General features: G+C 39.7%; 3 protein-coding genes across 3 annotated transcripts; all 3 read right to left on the bottom strand.

Annotated features, from left to right (window-relative positions):
* Window positions 1-52: 52 nt before the first annotated feature.
* bmerb1 (bMERB domain containing 1) lies at window positions 53-15,188 on the bottom strand. Its single transcript, XM_051383951.1, has 6 exons — window positions 14,881-15,188; window positions 10,255-10,375; window positions 6,481-6,554; window positions 4,072-4,186; window positions 2,502-2,584; window positions 53-2,389 (listed from the first exon to the last, which is right to left on the bottom strand). Exons 1-6 carry the CDS (start codon window positions 14,966-14,968, stop codon window positions 2,271-2,273), a joined length of 600 nt encoding a protein of 199 aa, XP_051239911.1. The 5' UTR covers window positions 14,969-15,188; the 3' UTR covers window positions 53-2,270.
* A 765-nt stretch (window positions 15,189-15,953) lies between these two features.
* Window positions 15,954-21,016, bottom strand: LOC127354674 (mpv17-like protein). Its single transcript, XM_051384745.1, has 4 exons — window positions 20,350-21,016; window positions 19,547-19,617; window positions 18,614-18,643; window positions 15,954-18,098 (listed from the first exon to the last, which is right to left on the bottom strand). The coding sequence occupies exons 1-4, from the start codon at window positions 20,651-20,653 to the stop codon at window positions 17,853-17,855; spliced, it is 651 nt and encodes a 216-aa protein (XP_051240705.1). The 5' UTR covers window positions 20,654-21,016; the 3' UTR covers window positions 15,954-17,852.
* Window positions 21,017-21,616: 600 nt separating this feature from the next.
* Window positions 21,617-25,757, bottom strand: ntan1 (N-terminal asparagine amidase). The gene is made up of 10 exons (XM_051384742.1): window positions 25,510-25,757; window positions 24,720-24,822; window positions 24,467-24,532; window positions 24,257-24,365; window positions 24,097-24,170; window positions 23,955-24,008; window positions 23,787-23,840; window positions 23,596-23,693; window positions 23,177-23,290; window positions 21,617-22,974 (listed from the first exon to the last, which is right to left on the bottom strand). Exons 1-10 carry the CDS (start codon window positions 25,588-25,590, stop codon window positions 22,810-22,812), a joined length of 918 nt encoding a protein of 305 aa, XP_051240702.1. The 5' UTR covers window positions 25,591-25,757; the 3' UTR covers window positions 21,617-22,809.
* Window positions 25,758-25,894: the final 137 nt, after the last annotated feature.

The following is a 25,894-nucleotide window of genomic DNA, read 5'->3' as shown; positions in this document are numbered from 1 at the left end:
CTCCTCTCAGTATTTTTGTGGTTGTTTGAAAGAATCAAAATAATCAACAAAATCCTGAAAGATGCTCTTTATTTAAACATATATGTACAGGTAGTTTCAGCTTATTTTCTGCATATTTGTTCAATATTCAACATTAGGACCTTCATAAATTCACTACTACTACAGAACGCTATGTTATCAGAAGGTAGGGGAAGTGACAAAAGAGCAACACTTTGCTTGACATGAGTCACTAATGTCCTAAATACACTCAAACATACACCGTCTATTGTAGGCATTTACAAGAGAATTGCATTCATTTCCTGGTGTTTATCATAAAAATGCAAGACTAAATCAGAGGATGCAAGTTGTTTGCTTGTCAGCAATATCCTAACTGAATGATGTCACACTACCAGTATCAGGAATTCCTGGTAGGTTGACGTCGATATGGCCAGTGATGGGACTCTGGGGAAATGAGCAAGCATAGTGGACAATTTATATATTAAAAAAAAAAAATTAAAACCCTACCATGTTGAATAAAATGACTTGTGTTGGTGTATACAGTATACAGGGGTTGACCAAAATAACGACCGGTCTCTACAACACCTGCTGATGCGCTGTTACAAAAGTGGGTCGTATGAGACTGTATGCCAGTTAGTGGCTATAGAGTGGAATGAAAACGTTTGGTCACACGTCTTAAAGTTATAAGTTTCAGATTATATTTTCCTAGATATTTTATATAACATTAAAGTGGGAGGATTCTGCATTTTTAGCATACAAAACCTTTATCAGATCTCAATGTAATATCCTTAATGTGAATTTACTGATATGATACACTGTTGTACAGGACGGGTTTGGGTTTGAAAATACCCCCGGAGAATCCCTCCAGACAAGTATTAAGACATACAAATGGTCTAAATTAAACAATGTCTGATGTTTTTCTTTCTACAAAAAGTAAAAATCCCTTAAAAGGCTTTTAATCCTTCTAATTAAGACTTCCAGAATATATAAATATGCAAATGTTCATTTCTGGAGTTTTCCTGCTTGACGCAAGATGTCTCCTGCTGCACTGTAAAGTCTCAGTGTCTGTGCACAGCTGGCTTCAGGTTTCTACATCACACTGCTAGATCTCGGGTAGTAAACTCCATTTAAAACACCTGAATACTTTATTTTTCACAGCACTGTATACTGTATGTACAGTGTATATTCCTATGGTCTTATTACCACTGTTCCTCTATGGTGGAGTTTTAAAGGACATGAAGCACCTGCTGCTGAGGCTGTTCCCTTGGACATGAGACAATAAATAAAAATCTGTGTCAACTGCAGGTGCTTCCGTATCATCAAAACTAGATAATTATTCATGTTCTTTTGAAAATTTAGGTTAGTGCTGATATGAGAGAGATGAGATCTACTGCCAGACATCTTTTAAAGCAGACAAATGCTATTTGTTGGCATTCAGTCTAATATGACCCAACTTTGTAGCAACGCTGCGGTGGAATTTTAGTCTGTTTTTATCAAGTATTTGTGTGTGAGGTTTGTAATTTTTGTTAACTTTCACTGAACACCACACTATGCCGATGCTTTCTATGCAGTACGGCAGATATTACAGGATCACAGATAGAGAATGTAACTGCTGTTCAAGCTAAAGCACAGAGTCAAAAATATTTCCCAGCTTCGGTATGAAAGCATTGGCAGCCATATTGTTTGTCTGAACTACATGTGTTCATCCCACCTGGGAAAACTGATAAAAACGCTGAGAGGTTCACTGGTTGGTGTTAAAGGGTTGAAATGGAAGAATAAATACCCGTTATCAAACATGACGGGATGATGACCGATGTTTTTTCCTGTCAGACAGAGAACCCCAGCATTTATACTTCACTTTGTGCTTGTAGTTCTGTAAATGCTTGCACTGTTTATCAACCCACATGATCATAGACCATATTGTCATTTAAAGGAATGTTACATGATGGAAGGACCCGATCTGATTCTCATTTAAGACTTTTTTTTATATTTACAGTTCCCTTTCCCTCAATCACCATGGACAAGTATCTTCACTTATAGAAGCTCCTTACTGTACGCTTCCCCTCAAGTACTGATTAGGGACCAGTTCCCAAAACTCTGGGCTGAATCTTTGTGGCTGTAACTCAATTACAAACCTGATTCCTGCACAGTTTTGAGGGGAAACGCAGCAAACTGAGGTTCTCTGAGTCACAGGAAGTGATGTATGGCATGTCACATGACGTGAGCGTGTTGTTTCTGACAGGAGGAAGGGCTCATGGAGAGATCTGTGTCAGTTACATGACAGCACATTGGGTGGCTCCACAGCAATCCTTAATGATGGCCACTCCTGACTTGGTGATGGATGGTTTGTTGGGAGGCGGCTCCAGGATTTGTCTCTTGGGCTTTGGCGGACCTGGTTGTGTAGAAAGAGGAAAAAGAAACGATCACACCGTGGAAGTGAACAACACTCCCGTCCCTCTCTCACTGTGTGTTTGTGTTTTGTTCTTTCTAACGTGGTCACTCACTTTGTGTGACCTTGAGCTTCTTCTCCAGAGGCATCAGCTTCAGTCTGAGGAACTCCGCCATCTCCTTGTCTTCCTCTCGCTCCCTGGGTTTAAGAGACGGTCACATAGTCAGCCATATGAATACAGTGCACCTGATCTATAGGACTAGCACGCTAGCACAACCTGCAGTTTGTGCCTCTTGAAAGACATTTTGACATGTCACAGTAGTAAAGAATACATTTAGCTGCTTGGTTTCAGGTTCCTGGTACTGTGCATGCTGACTCACTATCACGACTTACTTGGATATCTGAATAGAAGAAAGCCATTGTTAATGTTATTAGAAACACCTGTGCTATAAGATATATCCTTTGTGGTCTTTGGAAAACCCAGAATTATGTTCATATATGGATCAAAAATTATTCTTTCCAGTACACATTAAAAAGGCTTTCAACCCACTCCGAGTTGTAAAACTATATTTTTAATCCACAAAATGATGGTAACCAGAAGATCTCCATAATCATTTTTAACAACAAAATGACATGCAGTATAAAACTGTAAAATAATAAAAAGAAACATTTATATATATATAGGCAAATATACCTTCTAAGGAGTTATGTTATTTTATGTTATATTCATAATTTACGTCAGTCCGGCTGTCCACCATTAAATATCTCTTCTTCCAGATCCAGGTATCTACATTCTGCAAGATATGTAGATAATAAAATGTCTCGATACTGTTGGATGGACTGTCATCAAATTTTAGGATAAACTGTAATAACATAATATCTTATCTATAATCTTCCTCAGGTCAAAATTTAAGTGTCCAGTACTTTGGTTTATGACCAAATACTGTAGACGTGAAGACATTCCCATCAGCCTCAGTTGTTCTTTGCCAAATTAAGATGGTAAACATGGTTAACATTATACCTGCTATACATCATTGTGTTAGCTTTGTCATTGTGAGCATGTTGGACGTTAGCATTTTGCTCAAAGCACCACTGTGCCCAAGTACAGCATCTTTCAGAAAAACTGGTCCGACTTATCTCTGTGACTTGAGTGTAATAATATATGAGAAGCACAGCATAAAGCTACATTTGGCTTTGATGTTGCCATATCACAATGTTACACACTTTGCATCATAAAGAATAATTCTGATTAATCTGATTTGCTCGTCTAATGTTTTTAAAACCCAGCCTGAGATTTTACATCATTTAATATCAAAGTTATCTCTGTCACACTCTGTGGATTATCTGTGGGCACAGGGGAGGAATAAGTAGAAAATGACAATGCAGAGCCACGGTCATCAGTCAGCCTTCCTCCCACACACACACACACACACACACACACACACACACACAGAGCAAGCAGTGCTGTGATGATGGAGTGACCCTGTCCCCTGCCTTCAGTCATGCTCACAGTTGCTCCACACATTTACTCTAATGAGTCTCCTTCCCGCTGTCAACCATCCTATGTCTATCAAATGAAGAAATAAACAGTTCCACCCGACACCATCTGAGTAAGCAAACAAACAGTTGGCTCCTGCAGACGTGCTCATGGATATTAACTGCGCCTGTGTGTGGGAGCGCTCTACCTTAATCTCTCCACCTCAGCATCGTCAACCAGGAAATCCCTCTTCTGCACCAGCTTATGGATCTTCAGGATCAGCTCCTCTTCCCGCTGCCTGTGCTTCTTGGTTTTTTCTTTCTCTGGGGACAAAGGATGATGAATATGAAAGAAAGGCATAGTCATAAACAAATACATAAATTGATGGCTGTAGGGACAAGCAGACTGAACCGAAACCTTAATATTTTACTTCCTAAACATAAAACATAAATGCAGGCTCCGTACATTTAGTTACTTGCAACTGACTCCTAACAAACTGACCTTACAGCAAAGTCAGCTGGCTCTTAAACAGTGAGTCACATCACAAACAGACCCTTGATTCCCCCCTCATGTTTAATTTATAACAAATAAGGCACTGACTTAATTATGCAAATGCTAGAGAGCTCTGTTTTTTGTTTCATTTGGCCAAGGAATTTGCATTCACAGTCAGAGAGCCATGAACGCAACATCCTCTCTGCTTTGTCTCATGTTCCTAACCTTCACACTCTAAAGCACAGGAAGACACACACATAAAACATGCATACACACACACACACATGTGCACACACACACACACATGCAGGCAGCTGCAGAGGTAAGATGTCTGACACTGCTGGTATATAGGCTAGGTGGGGGAAATGGGTTTGAAAAACAACTGCAAACATCAGCTCTTTCTCCCATCCGGAAATAAAGTGGAGCAGTGCAGCTACAGTGTGTATCCCCCCGAGGGCACAACAATCAGAGGGGCACATCATGGCTACAATCCCAATGTCAGAGGAGCAGGAGAGGCAGCAGGGTCTGTTTGTCATGTGACTCATTCTGCTGGAGTGAAGTAGTGGGCTGCCAGGTCCCCCAACAACTCCACACATGAGGCCCTAGTGGCTCATGGAAATGTCAACAAGGGGCAGTTTTTGTGTGCAGTTTGTATGACCAGTAATCCCAAATGGGGGGGAGGGGGCTATACATATAGCCCAGTCCATTGAAGCTGAAGCCACCTTTGAGGACTATGAGGTCACATCCTCTGGACTATCACTAACCTGGGGGATGTATTTATTTTGCAAACATGTGGTGGATATTTTAAGGGCAGATTCCAGTCATTTTGAACTCATTACATTTAAATTTGACTACTTGTCGGCCAACAAAAGTGATTGAATAAAGGAATTTGTCTTGGTGCATAAAAACCACACAAAAGTACTTTAAATAAAGTACTAAAGTTTACATCCATGTTTACTTGCTAGCAAAATTCTTCTTCCCTGCTGTTTTTGGCACATTGCTGTATATCATGGCACATTACTGCCACATGCCATCAGTGGAATAATGTGAAACCATTGGCTGGACAGTAAATTACATTACTCACGTGCAGGTTCTGCGCACACATGTCAAACAATAAAGGGATCCACTCATAACTCACTCAATTGTGCAGCTGAACAACTGTGTATGCATTAAATATGATAATGATGCGCTATTGAATACACCTCTGAAAGAGCTGTTCACTTTATTATTTCCGTAACAACTTCTTATTGCCACTCAGCAAACGCTGCACAGGATCGATTTAAGGTGGGAATGTCTTTTCAACTTTCTTTTTTGGTATCTGGGGCAGGTGGGGTGCACTAGGGGGGAGTCACAACCTCAGTATTTTTTAAATTCTGACTACAACCCTAAATCAAAGCAACACCGCCACAAATTAGGACACCAGAAATGACCACAGAGGTGCAACAGCATTCATGTGTAAGCTTCACAACAGCAGTATTTACTGTTGTAGTTCTTCTTTGGTTTGTATGTTGCAGGGCTGCAAAGTGGTCAAAGAAACGCCCTGTGACTGACAGGTCACTGGTTCTTTTCCCTGGTAACAGCGGATGTCTTGTTGCTGTTCGAGTGACATTCTCGCTGCATTTCAGATACAGACAATGCTGGACTGTGGACTTAAACCAATATTTGACTCTGTACTCTGTCCCACAAACACACGGCAAAACCATCCAGGGAGTAAAAATGAGTGTTTACTGAACTTCATTTTGGACACCATGCCTGGAAAGCTTCCCTTCGCAGTGCTTTCACAGTGATGATGAATGTGTGTTTGTGCGTATGATTATCTCTCCCCCATAACTCCAACACATCCTGGAGACTTACGATCAATCCTGCGTAGTTTAGCGTAACGACACTTCTTATAAATCACTTCGACGCCTGCTGAGCTTATGGGACTCTGTCGGGCTGCAAACAGAAGCACTTTCTGCCAAGAGTCCAAACAGGGAGCGTGGACAGTTTTGCACACACAGGATCAATTCTGAGTAGTTTATATCCTGATATGCTTACAGCTGTTTTTCTTGATGTTGACAGAGGACAGAAAGAATATGTGTGTGTGTGTGTGTGTGTGTGTGTGTGTGTGTGTTTTGAACTGTACCTGGTACTGCGACAATCTGTCTCAGCTCCTGCTTTAAGCTCATGATGTCTTTGCAGAGCTGAATGTCATCCATCCTAGACAAACATGAGAAAGAAAACAGTAAATCACTGCCTTCCATCAGATTAAAGAAAAACAGATATTATTAGCTGCTTTCACTTCCACTCGAAATTATGTTAGGCAGAGTGAACCCTGGAAGAAAAGCATCATCTATAAAGTGCTTTAAAAGGAGCCTGTCCAATTGTATGTCTTTATGAAGTGCAAAATGTGTCATAAGATTCATTTCATTCATTCTAATATTACCTTAAATAAATTCACATTATACACTTGAGATGTAGCATTGCAACTAGGGCAGGAAAAAAGGTCATTTTAGGTCGTTATCTAGATTGGTCTATCTCACTGTCAGTATCTCTGGCCCTTGCAAACAAAATGATCCATGCATGTTGTTATGGAGAGGCAAGCAACATGTGCATATCAGAGAGGGCTGTGTTGTGTTTCCTTAATGGGGAACGATGGTCCTTAGTTTTTCCCTGTGATTGGATTTATTTGGATTTGAGGATGTTTTAAGATGATTTTACTCATTAGTTAGAGTCTATCTACCTATCTTCATAATTTAAAGGTCCAGTGTGAGGATCTGTTGGCAGTAATGGAATAATATTCAAAGGTAGGTTTTCATTAGTGTATAATCACCTGAAGTAAGTGTTTGTTACCTTAGAATGAGCCATTTTTTTCTACAGAGGGAGTGGGTCCTCTTCTACAGAGTTTGCCTTGTTTCTACAGTAGCCGGAACAGACAAACCAAACACTCTAGATAGGGCCTTTCCGAGTTTATTCAAATGGTTGCAATCAGCAATTTCACCGTTAGATGCCACTAAATCCTACACACTGGTCCTTGAAGAAAATGCATTTTATAACCGAGCAAAACTAAATTCTCCATACTTTGATGTCATCATAAAGTTTAAATGCAATTATTCTCATCAGAGGAGCGCTGCTTGTGTGAGCAAACCTGTCCTCTGTGGCAAGTTTAAGCAGCTGCCATCAGGAATGCATTATAGATTGCCCGTATGTAAAACAAATAGAAGGAAGTTTGGTTTTATTCCAGAATCCATTAGACTTAAAACAGTCACAATACAAGAAATAGTAAATTTACCTTGTGAATAGACTGACAGATGCACCTGCACTTTGACCTTATTTTAATCCTTGTGTATGTCTTCTAACATATCTCATAGTTGTATTTTTAGATGATTTTTTTATGTAAAGGGATTGTCTATGTTTACTGTTTGCACACTTGCTTGCCTTGAATTGCCCCTTGAGGGAGGAATAAAGTATTTTGAATGAACTGAAAATATTTAATCTTTTCAAATAATAATTGTTACTCTGAAACAGAAAATGTGCAAAACATCCCAATAGAAATCAGACAGACTAATAGCTCTGACACTGTGAGAGGCAGATAAAGAGATGTAGGACTGAAGGGGTTCATCTAATATGCCCACAACAATTTCCCAGAGCTCAAGGTGAGGTCTTCAAACTGTTTAATTTTTTCCCAAAACCATAGATAATCAATTTGCAACTAATATAAATCAGAGAAAAGCATCAAATCCTCCCATTTGCAAACCTAAAAAGGAAACTACATTTGGCCTCACTGAAACAATTAATCAATTATTAACTATTCAGTGTTGTGAATTAATTTCCTGTCGATTGAATAATTGATTAAATGACAAATCATTTTAGCTGTACTGTAAAATCCACTCTTGCACTTGTCATTTAGACATCACAGCCTCAGGCCCCGGTGTGTCAATCATCAGCAGATTGTGTGCAGATGGAAAACATGCACCATCAATCAATCAGCGCACTCTGGGCCTTGACGTTTTCCCCTCATCCTTCCTATATCCCCGCCTCCTCCTCTCTCTGCAGAGCAGTGACAGCTACCACAGAATTATTTCTCCCTGTGATAGATCAGGCCGATGACTCATCCATAGCCTCCTCCACCTCCTCCTCCTCCCTCCGCATTTATCTCTGTTGCTCCATTTTACACCTCCCATCTCTTTCTCTCTCCCCCTTGACCCCTCCCTTCAGCTTCTTTCTCTCTCTCTATGTTTTTCTCCCTCCTTCTGCCTTGTTTTTCACTCTCTCAATGTTATCTGTGGATTCCAGCAGCTTCTGCACTCTGACACTCCATCTGCTAGTGTGTGTGTGTGTGTGTGTGTGTGTGTGTGTGTGTGTGTTTATGAGCCATCTTGAGTCACACAGAGCCTGACAACAGAGACGTAAGCAATAAGCAGCACAGTGGCCTAATGAAGCCTTTCAAGTGGGCACGTGAACTAACATTATCAACCGAGTGAGCTCTCTATGGTGTGTATCAGCTTCATCCGACACCTCAGCCATCACAGTGCAGATGTTAGGGGTGTAATGACCCACAAAATACACTGTTCAGCTCTATATGTCAGTGCGGAGACAATTTATTACATTGTCGACACGGAAAATTAGACAGCGGCTTTTATTTGCATTTTCAATTGAGTTTTTATAAAGGTGCAATATTGGACACTTACATAATAATGTAATGTTTTCCTGGTTCATTTAGAGTGGTTAGGGTAACAAAAAACTAAATCACATTATATCACTAAAACAAGAAATCTTTTCAGCCCAACAACAAAACTGCACTGTTAAGCTACGCTGAAATTGTTTTATTCATTACATATACTGGGACTGTGCAACGTTATAAAAATAAAATATAAAATCCTCTATCACATTATTATTATATTATTATTATAATTTTCTATCACCATATCAATATAATATTATACAGTAAAATTTGAAAATTAAATGGAGAAACTGGACCGATAATATCCAATGTTGTGAGCTAATCCTGCAAAGGTATTTCATTTTACTGATGCAAAAAAATCCTCCTGCTCATTGATTTGCAACACTGGCTATAATGTTCTCATACAGCCAAAGATATTTAAGGGATATAAAATATATAAGCTGCTCCAATGTCAGAATTTGCTATTACTTGTCTTACACTGTAGCAAACTGAATATAATATTCTGCTGGCTGGTTCACAATACCCGACAAGCATCGAAGGACAGGATGTGAAGTTGTAGCTCTTGTTAAGTTCCTATTTGCTCATCTGCATATTCATTTATTCATCTGCACAGCTGGCGTGAACGAACACTTGAAACAGAGAAACACTGTTGAGACAGTTGGACATTTTATTATTGTAAGAGGGTGGTGATGATGAAAATAACTGTTAGTTGCAGCCCTAGTCTGTACTGAACAACACAATGAGACACCAGATTGCTACAGTATTAAACTCAGTGTTATTTTTCCGATCAATTCATCAACATCCATGTTGTCACACTACACACAAAATTACCATGATTAAGGCAGGAAGGGTACAGACAGAAAGGGAATAAATATAGTAAGTCATCCCAAACACTGATCCATAATCTTTGAAGCTAATGTTGATGAGGAGCCAATGAGTTCATCATGGTGACTCACTCAGCTGCTATTGGCATGTCCAGTCCTCTGCATAATCAATGGACAAATGGGCTGCCTCTCTCAGTATCAGACAGTCTTAAAAGAGCCAACGTGTATCTCAAGGAAACAACACTTGAATGTCTATGCGTAACAACAGAAGTGTCCACTGTGCCCTGGCAATGCAGAAAAACCTCATTATCCACTCAGGGACAGCAGTAGGAATGTTATGAAACTGTACTGATTAAATCTCTGTCATGTCTATCTCTTGGGGTTAGAAACACACAAATATTCAGCAACTCACATGAAGCGCAGCTCCGACTCCCGGCGTACCAGGACCTCTCGCAGGCGCTGGATACGAGCCATCTCCACCTCGATCTCCTCTGGAGCCATGGTGCTCTCGGCCATGGACACATCTGAATGACCTGGGGGATAAGTGGAGTTACAGTGAGGAAGAGGAATAAAAAAGACAGGAGGGAAACGGGAGACTTTAAAGGAGAAGAGGAGAAACATCTAACGTCCTTGTGCTTTTCTCCACAAGGAGAAACTGCTTCAGACATGTCTGTTACACACTTCTCTTCACCTTGGACTGTGCTCAGTTTGAAGCTGAAAAACTCACTACACATAACGACCGTTTCTAATTTGAGATGTTAATCGTGAATTTGTTTTCCCTAATCTCTGTCTTTTTATCCTTGAAAACTTTCCCGTAGCGTCAGCGTCTTGGCAAACACATCCATTTCTCACATTGTCTCCCTGTGACGTGTCACTTCGCAACATCCAAGAACATGATATTTCGAAAGAAAGCAGCATGTGTTATTGTGAGAGGTGGTTCGAACTTGACATGATGAAAAGCAGGGTATGCGCATGTACAATGAGCACTGTGAGATCTTTTCCAATGCAGAAGGTTGACGAGGTGTCTGTAAAGAAAACATACCTTCATACCGACATGGATCAATGAGCAGCTGTGGCTTCTGGCTGATTGGGTCACTCCTCCCTGAACTGGACCACTGACCTCACACTGTCCATATCTGCCTCTTAACGCTAACAGCACTGAACAAACACATACCGCACCAATCAATGCACTGACCACTGCAAATGCAACAGACTGATCTTTACTAGCTTTACCAGCACCTTACAACATGCGAGCAAACAGTATGGATCTTGATTTACAAATTATAGTCCAACAGTTTGAAGTGTGGAGCTGAGGACGTTGGTTGTGTATTAGCCTGCTGTCTCTCTACCAGTTTTCCCATCTGTCTCCATCACAAATCATTAAAGAAGCATTCTGACTTTTAACAGAAAACCTGTGTTACAAACTGGGGGTGTGGACTTTAAAACATGGGTTTGTTTCCCAGGCAAGTTGCATTATGGGAACTGTACAATCAAGGGTTTTTCATACTAGGGGCTAAAATTCAGGATATCAGTGCACCCTTTTAAAAAAGATCAAATGTAAGTAAAAAAAAACCTTTTTCAGGCCTGAATCATTAAAGGTGCAGTGTGTAACATTTAGGAGGATCTATTGGCAGAAATGGAATATTATATATAGGGATGCTCTTTCGTGTATAATCACCTGAATATAGGAATTGTTGTGTTTTTGTTACTTTAGAATGAGCCATTTTACAACAAACCAAACACTGGCTCTAGATTGGGCCATTTGTGTTTCACAGCCATCATAGTTTCTCCTTTGCACTTGGAAGGTGGGGTGAAGCGATGGAGTTGGCCGTATACAACTACACTGCTAGATGCCACTAAATCCTACACACTGGATCTTTAACAGTAACCTTCCACTTTTGTGCAGGAACATGAATATTTTACAGAGCCAGCAAAGGCATCATAGTCAGACTGGAAGCCAGCACAAACAAGCAGTTGACACTGATACCATTGTCTTGTAAAAATATTAGGACCACAAGTTACAATTATTTCTATTACTGATTGATATTCTAATTATCTTCTTAATCGGTTAATTGTTTGGTCCATATCAGAAAACAGTAACATTTTTCCAGAGAAGGTGATATCATCCAACAGTCCAAACCCCAAAGATGTCCAGTTTATAATCACAGAAGGATACACAATAAATTTAAATCTGAGAGGCTGAAAACAGAGATGTTTTGGCATTTATGCTTAAAAATGACAGGTTCACACGATCTTATTTATCCATTTGGGAACTCACTTGTCCATATGGACATTAAAAGACTTACTGGTATCTGTATTACTCCAGTTCACACCTATCCCCTCCTAACACCAATACACAGTAACAAGACAGAAGCCCAAGTCTACATCTACAAGCCGATAGGTCTGAATAAACAAACCATTTGCATCTTTAATCCTGAGCTGTCAAATGTGACGCATGACATTTATCCATAGTGTTTTGTGTGACATTAGAGGACTGGATCAACTCTTCATCCTCCTGCAGCAACATAAAACTGCAGTCTGCGTTCGTGGTACTTTTCATGGGTGCTTGCTGAGGACAGAGCTGACTCACCACAGCAGACAGAAGTCTGGACAGGAGGGCCCTGGTTTGTTTGTGCCTTCTCGATACTGAATCATCACCCAGCGTGTCTGCTGACAGAAGACGCTGACGCCAAAATCAAAGTTTATATCACGGAACTGCAGGACAACACGGGAGACAGCCTGAGCTGAAGTTTGATAAAAGTGTTCTTTCTTTATCTCCCTTCTTTCCTCTCTGTCTTGTTTTTCTTTGCACACTCCTCTCTCTCTCACTTGCGGCCACGTGCTTACCATCAATAAGACCATGCTGCATTAAGTCCAGACAGGAGGCAAAACGCCAGCTCAGTAATGTCTTAACAGCTCCATCTCATCTGAACAAGCTGCTCACACGTACACACACACACATACTCAGCATTAAAAACATTACAAGCACCGAACAGCATTGACAATCCCTAATTAAAAACAGCTTGCTCACAAGGGACAGGTGAGGTTAACTGGGAAGTTTCAGGCCAACACAAGCAAAACCGCTCCTCACATCAGCTGCAGATGTAAACCAGCCTCCTCTCACACATAATGAATCAGCTTGAATTACCGCTGTTTCATTAAAACAAACTGGCTCATCAGTGTACTTTGGGATTATGATTTAATGAGGAATAAACAGCCTGGTGAGCCTGGATTGTGCGTGGTGCAGCAGACACCTGGGGCTCACCAAACAGGGAAATGTCAGCATCTGTATTTGACATCCAATGCAGACACCCCTGACACATCCTGCAGTCACAATGCCACTGCTGCCTCTGGACCACACCCCCACCCCCCTCGGGAAAACACACACACACACACACACACACACACACACACACACACACACACACACACACACACACACAAAAACACACAAATCAAACAGATGTGAGCACAAAATATAAAAAATTCAAGATAACCACTGGCAGTATTTGTCTTTCTTTTTTTTTTAAATAAGAGGAGATAAACCTGGGGAGGTTGCTCTGCTTTACCTCTGCCTTGTTTTCTGTTATAAAGAGTTCGGTCTAGACCTGCTGTATTTGAAAAGTGTCCTGAGATAACTTCTGTTATGAATTGGCGCTATACAAATAAAATTGAATTGAATTGAATTGAATTGAATTTTCTAGCTGGATGTATGTGTGTTTGTGCTAGACAGGCAGAGAGAGAGAGAGAGAGAGAGACTATGGCTGGATCTGTGTCTAAAAATATCCACAGAATTTTTTTTTCTCCTTCTCTGACTTAATCTGGAAGTTTCTTCCCACCCTGCTCTCCTGTGATGAGTTATCCTCAGTGGAACCGACTAGGACACATCTTAAAGGACGTTATCACTGCTGCTTCCGTCAACACATGCGTCATCCATAGACCTTTATCACTTTAATATAGGACCAGATAACAGAAACATCCAATACAATGTCTCTGCAGCTAATAACGTTTATGTCAAAACTGAGTTTGTTTTTTGTTTTTTCAGCTTCATGGTAATTTTTGAGGCTGTACTTTGTGGTATTGTTTTGAGCTGACACAATCAGACATTAGTCGATAAGAAAATTGACAGAACATAAATTGTTGCCATGCATCAAATGCAGTCCTCAGAGAATTGTGTTGCTTTTCTCAGTCTTTAATCACTATTTATGGAAAATCTTTGGAGTTCAGACTGTGAATTGAAAAAATGCTATTTAAAGATGTTGCAATGGGCTCTGGGATACTGTAAAAGGTACTGCTTTTTTCATATTTTCTAACGTTTTGCAGACCATATGATTACCATAAACAGGACAAATAAAAAAGATGCAAATCAAAATAACACAGACATCTAATTCAGTAGCTCTTCAACTTAACATGTTCATATTCAGCTGAAACTGTGTTGGAAAGGTGTGTGTTCAGCGTTATTGTCACTTTTCTGTCTGTATCTGTGGTTTCGCTGTGTTGTGTCAATTGAAACTGTTATTATTGTGCTCACCCCTTGTGCAATAAATGGTGATCCTCAGACACAATACTTAAAAGTAAGGAATGTACTTATAGTGGCATTTTTTAGTCTTTCAAGCTGTTAACTTTCCCTCATTTTGCCAAAAAGCTCAAATCTTCTTCTTAAATGTGAGACCCAGAGCCCATTGACAGGAGCAGAGGACCGGGCTGTTGACTGTATGCTCTTGCTTCATCATCAGCTCGGACTGAATCAAGTTTCCAAATGCACTAGACTTTATGTATATTGCATTGCCCAAATTCATTCACAAACCGCATAATACCCATAGTGTGCATGTAGGGGAATGTATAGGCCTTTAAGCACCAAGGCAGCGCTACTGATACGTCCCAAACCTTTGTGACTCACCCATTTGCCGTTTCTACGCTAACCGCTCACTGGGCTTTTCCACAGAGTGAAACATTATCTGCAAACACTGTCACATAACTTGCTGTTTCCCACCACCAGGCGGTAAAACAACACCATATTTTGCTGCATGACGCTCACCTTTGTCCGTTGTCCATGCCGTTTCTGACACGGCGCCGTAGCTCCTGAGCGCGCGCTCGGTGTCCGAAATAGATTTCTTCAGTTCCATGTCGGTGGAGTGCCCGCGCGCAGAAACCAGGATACAGCGAGACTTTCGGGTAAATGTACACGTCTCCTCGGTGTGTGTGCGTCCAGATAACTCAGTTTCACCCGGTGACGAGGCTCCAGCGACCCGAGATGTTGAGCATCTTTATTGAAGCTTTTCAAGTCCCTCGACGTGTGGATGGAGGTGAGGATGTAGGGAGCATGCGCAGTGCGGGCAGGGATGTGAAGACTTGGGAGACACCCACTGGCACTGAGATGACGTTAAAAATAAAACAATAGGCGCACAGTTGCACTGGAGTCCTTACTGTCAGGCTGTCCAAGAATGTGTATTTCGTATATTTGCATATTTAAATGCCCCATGTGTGTATTATTAATAAAGAGATATGAACACTAGTGCAGGGTATTAGCTATTTCAGCATTGTGTCTCTGAAGTGTTAATTGTTATCTGGCTGCATAACTACCAAAGGTTAAGTGGCAGGTGTTTCCACATGAGGGGGTCTGGTTGCATATGGCAAAGTCTGTCTGAGCAGACGGTTCCAAATTTAGAAACAACTTCATTAACGGGTGCCTTAAGCTTCATTTCTTAAGTCTTAGCAGCAGGGAGAGATAGTCTGAGTAACTAAAACAGAGCGTGAAAACAGAACAGCAGAAAAAAATGGCATGCAGCAGCCAGTAGCTCTTTCAAAGTACATGCTGTGCTCAATATATTCCCAGAAGAGAGGGAGACAGAGCTGCAGTTGCATCTAAACGATGAGTAATACAGGGAAGTGAGTAATATTTCGGTCTGAACACAAGCCAAAACACACCCAGGATGCACCTTTGATGGCAAAATATTGGAGGTGCATGTGATATTTCAACTGTAAGCATAAGACGGAAACTGTGGGTCTGTTTTACAATGTTGGGACAAGTGTGTCACCGTCACCCGAGTTCAGTAATAACTGATTTCTTGTGTGTTGCTATAGCTGTTTGCTCAGTAAACACTCACACAGTGAATGAATAGAATGTGTTTTAATGTATTCAACAATAAATATTGTTTACCACAGTTAGTGCAACTAAAGTGCAAAATGTGATCAAATCATTGTTTCAATAAATTACAGTCAAAAGCACTGATTAATGGTGATGTGAAAATCAGCCAAGATATATTTGAGACATTTTAGACTGTGTTAAAGTAGCAAACCAACCTCTGAATGAGTCGGTAATATTACCCATTCTTCAGCTGCTGATATGAACAAAGGGATTATTCATTGGTTTGAGCTTCAGCATATCAATAATAAATAGAAATGAACACTCTAACACTACACTAACATTAAGTTATTATATATAAGAATACAAGTTAAAAGATGTCTGATAAAAGGGATCAAACAGCTGTAGTTATTACATTATTTTTCTGTACCGCAATTCCAACACTGTAGTATTATTAATATCTTATTCACAGTAGTATTAATTCAGTTATGTGACAGATCAAATAATATAATCACACAGCATCTCAAGCAAATTCTACTTCAAAGTGCAAACTAGGTTGAGACTCAACCATATTAGAAAACAAAAATAGATTTCAGTAATACATAGGAAAGTGAATTAAAAGGGTTTTTTTGAGAAGTGAGAAGTTTGTCCTGAACCGTATAAATTCTATATATGGGAATAACAGTCAGCTCTTGTACTGCTCTGAACTTTATAAATATTACCTCTGTAGAAATTGCTTGGCGGAGGCATCTGACATTACAAGAATCACTGCAGGCAAAGAAACATATAAACATTTTCGCTAAGAGGTCAAATAAAAAAAAACTAGAATAGCAAACTGTTTTAGGAAATGGTGCAAAGAGAGACAATAGAGAGCACTCCACAGTATCACATTAACATAGAGTACCACAACAGGCAGGCAGCATTTCCACATTCAAGTATATGGATGTTTGAGACAACCTTCATCAACCATTATTAGACAAAACTCAAAGTATTCTTCGGTAGTATATTTTTGGGATAATGGTTGAAAATGTGGAACTCATAAAGGTATTTTCAGATATGTTGTAGTGTTTTGTTGTTGTTGCTTTAAACAACTCACTGTTTGTGAACCTAAGCTGAATCTCATCTGTGCTCAGCTCATTATGGCCCTTATGTATAAAGTAGCTACCTACACATTAATAACAAACAAATATACTCTTGAATATAACAGGTTATAGGTACCTGTGTGCATCTGTATTTGGCACTTTCTGTACCAGAGTGTAAACTGGAACCAAAGCAGATAGTCCTTGGAGATCAGGCACTCTGTTGCAGCCACAGATAACAGTCTAAGCACTTGTAATAAAGACAAAAAAAGAGAGTGATATCTAAAAGTTTAGCAATTTGCCCAATTTTATGAAGTTAAAAGTCTGAGCTAATACGTTAGCTGCCACTCCACACTGTGGAAATAATTCTTTACCACTCTCATTGCAGTTTTTCATTTAAATGTAAAGCAGAGGACTCAAGTTTACACTCTCCTATCCTCACAGTTTCTGTCCCAGATATAGATGTCCTCGTAAATCATCCCCGTATCATTAAACATGTCCCAATCAAATAAGGGAACTGCATTTATAAAAACAAAACCTGATGAGAAACGCAGCATGGCGACAGTTCACTGTGGGCTGAATTACTGAATTACGTGCTGTATGAATACTGAAAAATATACTGTATATACATTCAGTACATTTGCTGGGTGCTGTTGCCTAAAGCACCTAACAGACTCATAAGGACTTCCATTTTAGTTTAGTGAGATTTTGAACTCAAACCATGGCAGTGATGGTGCAGCATCAATCACAGACAGGACTGCCGTCCCCTGAACCAGCTGTCTCCTGTTCAGAGCACAGCTTTGTCTGTTTTATCCCCCTCCATTACAACGGCCAGTTCTACATATTTCAGTTCTGAGTGGATTTAGATGCTACTGTTTCCTCTTTGGGAGCGTCCGTCTTCTCCTTAGAGTCTACGTTCTCCTTTGTAGATTCTGCTTCATCCTCTTTAGGAGGGAACATCCATGCCAGAGCAGCGCCGGCTGTGCCATCACCACTCTGACGTGAGAAGCAAAGGAAGGTGGCCCAGACGAAGGCACAGCAGCCGGTGAAGGTGGTCCGCACGTACAGAGGCACCAAGGCAAAGTTGAGAAACTAAGGGAAACATATCAAAATAAAGTATGTATATCATATATTATATATATATTGTATATTATTGCCATGTTTAAATATTAATAAATAATTCTGATTATTTAATAGAGTCTTTGATTGTGAGAGTCTAAAATACTAGGCTGATGGAATTTAAACTACATTATCTCTCTGACTTTATCTTATAATGTGTGTTTATATGATATTTTGGATATTAATATATTATTGTTATTATTATATTTTAAGGGTTGCTCCACAGGTCTGTCTTTCAAAATTAATCATGTTGCAGAACCACCAAGATTGGCTACTTTCAATACTATATCAGATATTAAAACAAATGCAAATGTGACAAACCTGAATATTTTAATAGAGAAGACAATCTTTACTCAAAGGGTTACTTAGTAACTCACACAGGTTTATCATGAGACTGTGAGATGTGACTGAAAGTTCAGAATCATTAGCAAGTGGACCTTTGAGCTTAGATTTAGATAGATCTATGCAAGGCAGATATGAATATTTACCTGCATAAATGGCCAGAACATCAGCCCCGTCTGAAAAGAGAGATAAACAGAAAGCACACAAATCATTCGTAGTCTTGCTGAACAAAATGTCCAGAAGAAAAGCTATGCTGACACAGCTGAAACGGATGTGGACTTCAACAGCGACTGAGAGCCATGTGACTTAGCAACACTCAGAGACCTCACACAAAATCAAGTAATACCTGACACATCTGAGAAGGCACTTACTGAAGAAATCGTGGCGTGAATGCTGTTGAAAAAACTCCATTAACACACACAACAAATGTAAAAACAGATAACTTAAAACTGCCATTGTGGAAAAAGTAGAAAAAGTGGAAGAAAGATATGAAAAAGTGGAATTTACACGAGAAAGTCCCAAGTGCCGTGAACGTTTAAAACTTTGAAAGGAGTTTCTATGTGAATGTATAAATCAATGGGAAGAGGTTAAGATGAGTGGGTTTGAAGAAAGTTGAATATTTTGACATTTTAATGGGATTTGATAGTTGAGTAACATGTATGAAAGTTGTGGAACATTTGAATGTGAGTTTCTACCTGAAATTATGAATGAGTAGATAAGAGTTGAAACGGCATTAAAAACTCTCCATCCATTATTTTAAATGAGCAAGATTTGCCAGAAAAGGCAGAATATTTCTGACAGTATAAATGAGAAAGGTAATAGCAATAATGTCTTAGTTGAGTTGAATAATCAGCTTGTAGTTTTTACATTAAAACATTTTGTGTTGTAAAAAAACAACATTCAGCATTCACGCCAATTGAAAGTTTGCACACACAGATCTATGGCTGTACATAACACATAAACTGTCAAAATACATGCACTTTGATTCAGGCACAACTTAACTGTCACAACATATCACAACTAACACAATTTCAGTGGCAAGAACATGCTTGTGACAGCCTGTCTCTGCTCCCACTCACCTTATATGTATTCAGGAATTTTTCTCTCCAGTCTGCTGTGATGTCCTCTTTGCCCTCCAAGAAGCTGACACCTGGGTGACAAGACAAATTCATCCTTTGATTGTCAGCTGGAAGATGATTTGACTGATGGTAGGTACTTTTAAGAAACCATAAACACAGTACACAGTATATATATATATATATGCATGTCTTATAGGAGTATGGGAAAAAATCACAATGGCAGGGTTATTAATACAGTGGTATAAATATTGCAACACATCCTCTTGCAGACATTATCAGTACAATGACAGCATGTATATTGCTTCGATTGAGCATTGGGATTATGGGGTTTAAACAGCCTATTTTAATGTAGTTTAGTTTTTTTCTCTTTGCTTTGTTAGCATCAGATTTTCAGATTTGAGTTACTACTATAATGCTGATGATGTGTTTTTTGCCAGCTCATCCACATACCAGTTTCTACCTACCAGTACTAACTACTACTACTGTTTCCTGTGTTAGATAATAGGAATATTACAGGGAGCGTTCAACTGTTATTGTCATAAACTGTCATGTGTAATACCAATCCTTCAGGCTTATGTCTTTCATTTGACCTTTACTAGTCAAGGTTTGTTTCACAGGACAATGGACAACTGCTGATATTTACACTACAAGAAACGCGCCCAGAGAGAACTTGGGTCAAGTTACAAATTGACAGATATCTGATCTGTTTTGACGTTAACCATTAACTTCCCGGAAGGCTGCGTGTGTGTCCCGGGGAGGCTGTGGCTGCTGCCCCCCACCCTTCCGTCCCACTGCCCACCGACCTGTGTAGAAGACACTGGTAGCCAGGGGTGCCGCTGTAGTCTGGTCTAGGAGCAGCTTCCTCATCACCATCCCGACGGAATTCCCGGGAAACCTCCGCTCCAGGAACCGCATCCAGAAGAAATTGAAGTTACCATGGAAACTGAACGCGATCACAGCAACGTTCCGTGTGTGGCTCCAGTCCATCTTCTCCCTCCGGGAAAACCACTGGTGGACGAAGTCCCCTCCAGCGAACAGACAGCCGTACAGTGTAACGTTGGTGACCCACGGAAACCGACGGACATGTCTCAAAAACGCCGTTCGCATTATTTTAACCGTTGTTGTCGCCCAGTGGAATTAAATATGGTGTTAACAAAATGTAACGTTAAATACTTAACGTTAAATACTTAACGTTAACAGCAGCTTTATGTGTAACTTAACGTTAGCTAGCTTAATATGACACATTAACGTACACAAGCGGCATCACAGATACTGTAACGTTATATTTCCGACGAGTTTTCGATAGAAAACGCTCATAAGGCGTATCGACGACAAATTGTAAATGTTTCTGGTATAATAAAAGTCATAAAGTCACATAATATCAGGTGGGATACTTGCTTGTCGTACACCATCCGACCACCGGCTCGGGACTGTCAGTCAGACTGCCACCGGCCGGGTCTCGTCATTTTGCGTAAAATTACTACGCCCCTTTTTACGTAAAAAAAAAAAAAAAAATCACAGAAAGATACAGTTGAAGGGCGGAGCAAAACTGAAGACCTTGAGCCAATAGTTTGGTACCATAAGGTACAGTAGCTCAACCTCACACAGTACCTGGAGCTGTCTGAACAATATGTCCGTTATACCTGAATTGATTTGGTTTTTGCTGTAATAAATAGTATCACAAGAGAGGTGGCTGTAACATAGCAGTGTCCTCTAGCTGTCAGCTTATGAGGGATATGGATATGTTGTGTTCTATGTTCATTTCTTTACATAAACAAACCATCCAAGGATCCCTTACGTTTCTTTGTAAATAATTGTGTAACTATGTTATGTTTCCTAAATTATGTCAGACATAACTTTGACATTTATGTTAATTGTGTCTTATTTATTGTCAGCTGCACCTTTATATATGATGTATATGCTTATATCAATATATTAGCATAGCCAATTTACTGGTTGGGTGTTCATGGGTAATGTGATATATAGTAATACCCACAACTGACACAAATGAGAATGTTCATCTCCATTCAGTCTGAACACTCAATATAGACATAAGCATTTCACACAAGATTTGACAATTTACATTTATTTAGCAACAGGTACAGTATGTTAGAGTAAAAAGTTGCAGCAATGCTTTAAGCACCTTGCAACTTCCTGAATAACACAACTGATGAAAAGGCCTTATACAGTATGATGTTGGTTTCATTTTTAAGTTTGAAAAAAGACTAAACTAGACAAAACATCCCTTGCATAAGATTACTATACACATTTACACATGCACTTTCCTAAAACGTACACATTCATAGCCAACTATACAGCAGTATGTAGAGTATGTGATGAAATATCATATTCCACTCTCATCGTGAAGGTGCTTTTCTTTGAGAAAAATAAACTTACTGCGCGACTCTTCAACAATGCAGAGCTCAGCAAATAAAATTCTCTTTACTGTTTTTAAACAAGGTGCCAAAATAAATATATTCTTTTTTGCTATTGCAGCAAGTTCCCCTCCTCTAATTATTCCTTAACAGTAGGTCAGGCATTTAAGAACCATACATGTGGTTTTACATGTTTTAGCCCATTAACTACATATTGTGCATTTTTCAAAGCATACCAAGTTTTAAGATTGATTCACACCTCTCGGAAAAGTATTGGTTTTCAGAACTTTCTGGAGATAGGCAAGAATTGATTTAATGGGGACAATGTAACATAAAACACTGACAATAATATAAAGGCAATTATATTAAGCTTCAATTCTGCAAATTGATTGGCTGTACTAGTTTAAACTGCACAATGAACGTATGCAACGTAGGTAGGAAATGGATAAAAAAAATTGTTGCAGGTTTTGGGCTAAAAAAAAAACCATACAAAATGAGAAGTATGTTTTTTAACTGGTCAGAAGACAGCAATGTTAACTATTTCAAAATAGCCAAGCATAGTAGCACATTAACCTTGACTGACAGCAACACAACAGAGGGTGTAAGGTGCAGACTTTACATCACCTCACAAGAGTGGAAAAATGAACTGTAACAGGCATGAACAGAATCACCTGCACTTCCTCTACTCTCTCTACTGGACCAGCCAGATGAATCAGGAGAGCTATTCAACATATGCATGGTCAAGTTGGGGGTTACCTCCAAATTAAGACACAATGAACAATAACAGACAGTGGGTGGATGGGTCACAGTGTATCCACTGAGCTGAGAGGCAAAAACAGTCAGGTTCCATGTTAAGGTTGAGTGAAAGATGGGAGTAGTGCTCTATGACTAGACAACCCTCTCCCAGTCCCCCGTCTCAGTCCTGTGGTAGAGCTGTGGCTGACCCCCGGGGAACAGGCTATCAGAGTCGGGGTGTTTTAAAAGGAACTGGATGGTGGACTTCATGTGCTGGACGAAGTGTGGCGGCTCAGCCATCGGAGAGGTGGACAGGTACTGGGCATGAGAGAGAAATACCAGAGTCAAAGTCTGTATTATGACACTTTCTGAACTTCTATGTCACTGGGAGTAGAAAAGATATTCAGACATAACAGAGGCCTTGAGTGACGCAAGGAAAGTAGTATAATAACATATAGTATAACAAAGGAAACAGGAAATCATCTTTATTGGATGACTAATTACTTCCACATTTCTTTACCTTTAAAATTGTGTCATCATTTTGCGCCAACCAGAAGGCAATATCTAGATTTGGAGACCAATTGCAAGGGCCGATTTTAACAAGTCCTCGACTTGAGTCATATATGTCAGCCATCTGCAACACAACAAAACATTCATTTTATTAATAATCTTTGCATTGAGTTTGTTTCTCAACAATGAGATCGTGGCCTGTTGGTTTTACTAAATAAATAGCAAAACAGTTACCACATTACCAATTTTAAGGAAAAGAGTACATCAGTATATTTTATTTGTTTATGATTATAATCCCATAAAAAATACTTAAAACATGAGGTTATCAGTTTTTAGCATGATATATTTAGAGAGAGACTTAAAATCATGTTTTTTTACTCACAAAAATGGCCAGTATCCAAATGTAGAAAACAACATTTTAGATTTTACCTGTCCTCCGGTGAAGGTCCTCGCAGATCGCAGCTCTTCTGCAGGTCCTTTATGAGTGAATGACGAAGGGAACACGTCCCCTGTTTTAACATTTACACCTGTGCAGAAACAGCCATACACATAGTCTATTAGAGATCACGTGCCATGAGAGCATTGCCTCCCTCTCACTCTGTAGCATATTCATCACTTACCTATTCCATATACTACAGGCCTATGAATTCCATCAACAACGATGTCATTGATTTCTACAAAAACAGAGAACAGAAGGGTTACTTATGACATAATAGTAACTTATGATAAAGGCTTGACTGGTATATTAAGTCTAAACAATAGTAAACAAGTCAAAACCAAAATGTTACCTGTGATGCAGCATGTCTCCAGATGAATATCCTCTTTCTGTTTCTGGAACGCTGCTGTAAAGTGAATATGGTCTGTAAGTTTTACAAAGCTCTAATGCCACCCACTTCATATGGGAAATTAGGTAATTTTAAAAGACTATACCCAATATGTTAAGGCTGAGTTTATGGGATGTTTTTGACTCATCGTTAAATCCCCCAACAAGATGGAGCTCAAGTCTGCATAATGGAAAGCAAAAGAAAGGAAATAAAGAACATCTGAAGAGGATGTGCACTTTCGTTATGTGTCTTTGTTTATTTCGTACCTGCCCTCCTTACTGACGTTACTCAGTGAGGTGACAGCTTTCACAAGGAGGGGGACTTCAGACCAGGTGCTGGAACCATCACAGTGAGCAAGGCAAACGGCTCCACTTCCTAATAAAATTCAGTCATGGCAGACATCAAAAATGCCATTCCTGACTATATACACAGGCAGAATAAGGCACACAGCATAAATCTAATGGAAGAAACGTTACCAGTGTGTCGCAACACAACCAAATGACAGGTGGTGGCATCATCAGATCCAATTACTGAAACACAATCTGTGATAGGTAAGACAGAAAAGCATTCGTTATCACTATGATCCAGATTGGACAACTTGGAGTACTATCTGGGAGTAAGTTACACCAAACAGTTCAGTTTGGTATAAGATCTCTGTATTATGTACTCAATGAGAAAAGAGGGATCGATATTCAGATACTCCCAGTGCAATAATCAGGCTTTACTCACTGTCTGCTGGTGTTGTTGCAGCAAACTCTCTTTGTTGGACATACAAGAGGCACTTTGGGTCCACGTCAACAAGTGGCTTGGAGCGAAATGTTCTTCCATGTTCCTGTGACATAAGAATAAAAGACGTATTACTTAAAAACGTCAAATTGAAACTGTAGGTTCTGTGTACTTGTCACATTTAAACCAAAACACAATCAGGCTATGATATTCATTAATAATGATTCATTGTTGTTAATATAGACTGTAAACCCTCGTCTGGGTCTTATTGGTGTTATTATTATTTGACTACACATTTATTTTGATAGTTGTCATAGAGAAGGAAAATGTAACCCTTATCTTTCCGCTGATGAACGACATAAATCAATAAACACCCCTTACATGTCAAAATTATAATTTTCCACAAGAAGACCAGACCTCAAAAGTTTTAAACGTTTGTCAATTACGGGAGCTATCACGTGCGTTTCCTTCCCATTTCTTCCTGATTTTATTTTATCCATTTATTATTATTATTATTATTATTATTATTTTTAATTGTACACATGGAGGAAACTTAACATTTAGTTACACTTCTTTGAAAACTAATAATCATGTGACAGTCGACTGAATCATATGACTGACTTCCGTCTGCCACCATGTCGCCATCAGTCCCACAATGTGACGCTGATGACCGTCACACTTTAGGATGAAGTGCCTCTCAGTCATTGGGAGATTACTTTTAGAAAAGTACCGCTAACTACTGACGGCAGCTAGCGCAGTGAGCTACATGTAGCCCCACTTTCTGTAAACAAACCTGTAAATGTGGATATGTGTCGAACAATTCCGCTGTCGAGTTTATGCGCCCAAGTCCTCTATTTTGAATTAACAAAGGCATATCCGAGTTCCACCGTTCAACTGGTTACCATACTATTATAAAGACCAGCAACTTCATACTCTTATTATCTTATTGTACACATATCGCAGGAAACGAGCGAGTCCCGGTTCTCTGGCAATCTGCTCTGACTTCCTGGAAGACTTTCTTCTTCTACTGTTGCTACGAAAAACGGGGCTCGCGGTTTCTGACACATCGCCACCAACTGTTAAAAAGCACGAACGCGTACACAAATCGAATTCACCATCGTCACATAGCGAACATTCGTACGTAGCATCCGTTCTATCTAACCGACGCTACGTAGAAT

The sequence above is a fragment of the Dicentrarchus labrax genome, unplaced genomic scaffold (genome assembly GCF_905237075.1).
Source record: "Dicentrarchus labrax unplaced genomic scaffold, dlabrax2021, whole genome shotgun sequence".
NCBI classification, from domain to species: Eukaryota; Metazoa; Chordata; class Actinopteri; family Moronidae; genus Dicentrarchus; species Dicentrarchus labrax.
The sequence above is the reverse complement of the archived record's forward strand: the minus strand, read 5'-3'. Positions and strand labels throughout refer to the sequence as shown.